Source organism: Corvus brachyrhynchos, unplaced genomic scaffold (assembly GCF_000691975.1).
Source record: "Corvus brachyrhynchos isolate BGI_N302 unplaced genomic scaffold, ASM69197v1 scaffold150, whole genome shotgun sequence".
NCBI classification, from domain to species: Eukaryota; Metazoa; Chordata; class Aves; order Passeriformes; family Corvidae; genus Corvus; species Corvus brachyrhynchos.
The window spans coordinates 2,389,395-2,392,729 of record NW_008236162.1 but is presented as its reverse complement, the minus strand read 5'-3'; the positions used below and the strand labels follow the sequence as shown (position 1 = coordinate 2,392,729).

At 59.1% G+C, this 3,335-nt stretch overlaps 2 protein-coding genes across 2 annotated transcripts in view; one reads left to right on the top strand and one right to left on the bottom strand.

Moving 5' to 3' along the window:
- The window catches only part of TTI2 (TELO2 interacting protein 2), a 2,968-nt gene extending 2,277 nt beyond the window's left edge, over positions 1 to 691 (top strand). The window contains exons 6-7 of the mRNA XM_017731941.1: positions 192 to 354; positions 555 to 691. Of these exons, the coding sequence (XP_017587430.1) occupies positions 192 to 354; positions 555 to 635 (244 nt within the window). The 3' untranslated portion in view covers positions 636 to 691. The remainder of the gene's footprint in view (positions 1 to 191; positions 355 to 554) is intronic.
- A 174-nt stretch (positions 692 to 865) lies between these two features.
- Positions 866 to 3,335, bottom strand: part of MAK16 (MAK16 homolog) — a 3,790-nt gene continuing 1,320 nt past the window's right edge. The window contains exons 5-10 of the mRNA XM_008632562.2: positions 2,967 to 3,118; positions 2,222 to 2,276; positions 2,063 to 2,137; positions 1,710 to 1,826; positions 1,507 to 1,563; positions 866 to 1,255 (exon numbers count right to left, since the gene is read on the bottom strand). Of these exons, the coding sequence (XP_008630784.2) occupies positions 1,067 to 1,255; positions 1,507 to 1,563; positions 1,710 to 1,826; positions 2,063 to 2,137; positions 2,222 to 2,276; positions 2,967 to 3,118 (645 nt within the window). The 3' untranslated portion in view covers positions 866 to 1,066. The remainder of the gene's footprint in view (positions 1,256 to 1,506; positions 1,564 to 1,709; positions 1,827 to 2,062; positions 2,138 to 2,221; positions 2,277 to 2,966; positions 3,119 to 3,335) is intronic.

Here is a 3,335-nt window from a genome sequence, read left to right as displayed (position 1 = left end):
CGGGCGCCCCCGCCCCTGCCACACCATCCCGAGGTTCCTGTGTGTCCAGGGCTGTCCTGGCACCCTGACAGAGGCAGCTGCTTCCTCAGGCTGGCACCAGCCCTGCCCCACACCAGAACCAGGAGCTGCTCAGCAAAGCTGTGCTGTCCCCTGCCTCGGGAAGGGTTTGGGATGAGGTGTTGCCCTTGCAGGATGCCCTGCAGGCTCCCCGTGCTCCTCAAGGCCCTGCTGAGGCTGCTCTGGGACGTTCACACGGAGCAGGGCCCGACGCCGGCGCCCGTCAGAGCTGCCCTGCTCCACAGGGCCACCCAGTGCCTCATCCTGCTGGATCGCTGCTCCCAGGGCCAGGTGAAGGTGAGTCAAGGACTCTGTGCCAGTGCCCTCTTCCCTCTCAGCAGGATTTGGCATTTCCCCTCCCCAACATCAATAATCGATTGATCAGTGCCTCGATACCAATCGATGGGGATCAATCTGTGCTTTGCTCCACCCGAGGGCTGGGGGGGCTGGCTGACACGGTCACCCAAGCACTGCAAATGCTGCTTTTCTCCTTGCAGGTGCTGCTGGAAGGGGTGCACAGCAGCTGTGAGGAGAACCAGGTGCGGGAGTGCCTCAGGAAGGTGCAGGAGAGCAGCTGAGGTGCCTGACACTGCTCACCCCCTTTTGTACAGTAAAATTGTTGTATTTATTTAAAGTTCTGTCATTCTTGTCCCACCTGTGAGCCCCACACCTCCCCCAGAAACATCCAGGCCACGTGTGGCTCCTCCAGCCTTACAGGAAGCAGCAAAGCCCCCCGGGCCAGGGCCCTTCCTGGAGCAGAGTCTGGGCTGAGCTTTCTGTGGTTGTAGAGGGGGGGATGTTCCTTTGCTTCATCCAGTTGTACAAACTCACTGCAGTTCCCTGGGGTCGGGACAGAAACCCTGCTGTTCTTGCAGAAAATGTGTGGAATATAAAACCAGGAGTCACTGAGGGTCCTGTCCAGGGGTGGAAGGTGGGGACACCCTGCAGTGCCGTTCTGGTGACACATCTGGAGCTCTGCCAGTCAGTACAAAACAGGATCAGGGAAGGTTCAGGCTGCTTTTGTCTTGGTGCTTGGCTCTGTTTCCTCTTCGTACTCTATTTCAATGTAGGGACGTTTTCTCCTGGCTGGGCCCTTCAGGGGAGTTTTCCCTTTAGATTTGGGGTGGGAGGTTTTCTTCTCTACTTCTTCCTCCTCTTCCTGCTCCTCTTCACTGCTCGTCTCCAACTTATCCATGTCCTGAGGAAGAATTGGGTGACGGGAGTGATGTCAGAGCAGGTTGTGTAACTAAACTTCCTCTTTTCCCCAAAATCACCTCGTGGATGATCCCGTTCCACAATCCCTGGCTCCAGAGGAGCTGGGCTGGGGTCCCACTGTACAATTCTCTTCCACAACTCCGATTTGGCTGCCTCCTCCCCATCCCCAGAGACACCCAAGGCTGGAGGTGCCCATCCAGCTCAGCCTCAGTTTGCACCTGGTGCTTCACCTACCTCGAAGTCGCTGAGCTCGCTGTCCTCTGCTTCCACAAACTCCCTTTTGTCCACGTCCTGCAGGGAACAGAGGCAGGGACTGAGCACAGCAGTGCCACGACTCGTGCAAGAGCCACCGCAAGGTTGTTCTGAGCTCTCCTGAGGTGTTCTCAGCCAGCAGGTGGAGGCACCAGAGAGCACCAGGGCAGGGCTGAAAGCTTTACCTCATCATCATCTTCATCTTCTTCCCTCTCTGCATCCGACTCGCTCTCGCTCTCTGCATCTTGCTGTTGGAGGGCCTTGTCAAAGGCGTGGATGGGGAAGTTGTAAATGTCTCCATACTGAAAGGAAAATGGGGATTTTCCGTAAGCCACAGGAGGAAGATGGACTTCGGGCACGGGGCAGCATCAGACTGAGGTGAAAGCCCCTTGCCAAGTCTGACCCCACGCTCCTGCACAGAACAGGAGGGGAGCCCTCGTGTTTTGGGGCTCCCTGTGTTTTGGGGAGCCAGGCACCCCCTATCCCCCCCGGAGGCAGCAGCACAGGGGCAGCACTGTGAGCTCTGTGTGACCCTCACCGTGTCCTGCTTCAGCCTTTCCAGCAGCTCCTTCTCGATGGCATTGTCCAGCTGGGCAGCAATCAGGGCTTTCTCCTACGGGACACAGAGCAGCTGTGTGAGGCTGAGGGGCAGTGGGGACAGGGGCAGTGGCAGGAGGTGACACGGAGCCATCGCTACCTCTCGCCTGTTCTCGCGCCTCTCGATCTTCCTGCGCAGCGGGACGAGCTTCCTCCTGCAGGGAACGACAGCTCTGGGAATCTGGCAGCCTCTGGCAGCAACAGCCAGCAGCTCCAGCATTCCAAACGTGGCTGCATCGTGTGCAATGTCCTGGGGGCAGCGTAGGCTGCCTCAGGATAACAAAGATCTACAGCTGTTGGAGAGGGTCCAGAGGATGGGGAAGGGTCTGGAGGGGCCACAGGAGGAGCAGCTGAGGGCACCTGGAGCAGCTCCTCCAAGGGGACAGCTCCGATCTCTGCTCCCTGTGACAGAGACAGGACCCAGGGAACGGCCGGAGCTGTGCCAGGGGGGTTGGGATGGATTTTAGGGAAAGGTTCTTCCCCCAGAGGGTGCTGGGCACTGCCCAGGCTCCCTAGGGAATGAGCACAGCCCCGAGGCTGCCAGAGCTCCAGGAGCGTTTGGGCAGCGCTGCCAGGGATGCCCAGGGTGGGGTTGTTGGGGTGTCTGTGCAGGGCCAGGATTTGGGGTCAGTGATCCCTGTGGGTCCCTTCCAGCTCCGGACATTCCCTCAGTGCATTTATACACCCGACTCCGTGCGGCTCATCCACGCCACACAGATCCATCTCAAACCCCTCAGGAAAACAGTGACCAGCTCCACGTCCAGCAGTGCCAGCAGCTCAGGAGAGGGGCAGCAGCTCCATAAGGCACCAGTGGTCACTCCATGGTCACTCCCTGTGTCCCTTACTGTCTCTTGAGGGTCAGCTTGCGGATGCGGATCAGGTACTGCGTGATCTTGGTGAACCTCTGCTTGCACTTGTGCCGGATGAAGCGGGGCCAGTAGATGAGGTTCTCATCGATCTCCTCCAGAGCCTTCTCGTAGTTCTTGCTCAGCAGCACCTGCGGGGACAGGGGAAGGGGTGGGTGACAGAGCAGGACAAAGCAGGGACGCTTGGGAGGGGCTGCATCGCTCCCAGAGTCACGGAGCCATTAAGGAAAAGCCCTCCAAGGTCATGAACTCCACCCTGTGCTCGATGCCCACCTTGTCCCCAGCCCAGAGCTCTGAGTGCCACCTCCAGGGATGGGCACTCCAAACCTCCCTGGGCAGCCCCAGCCA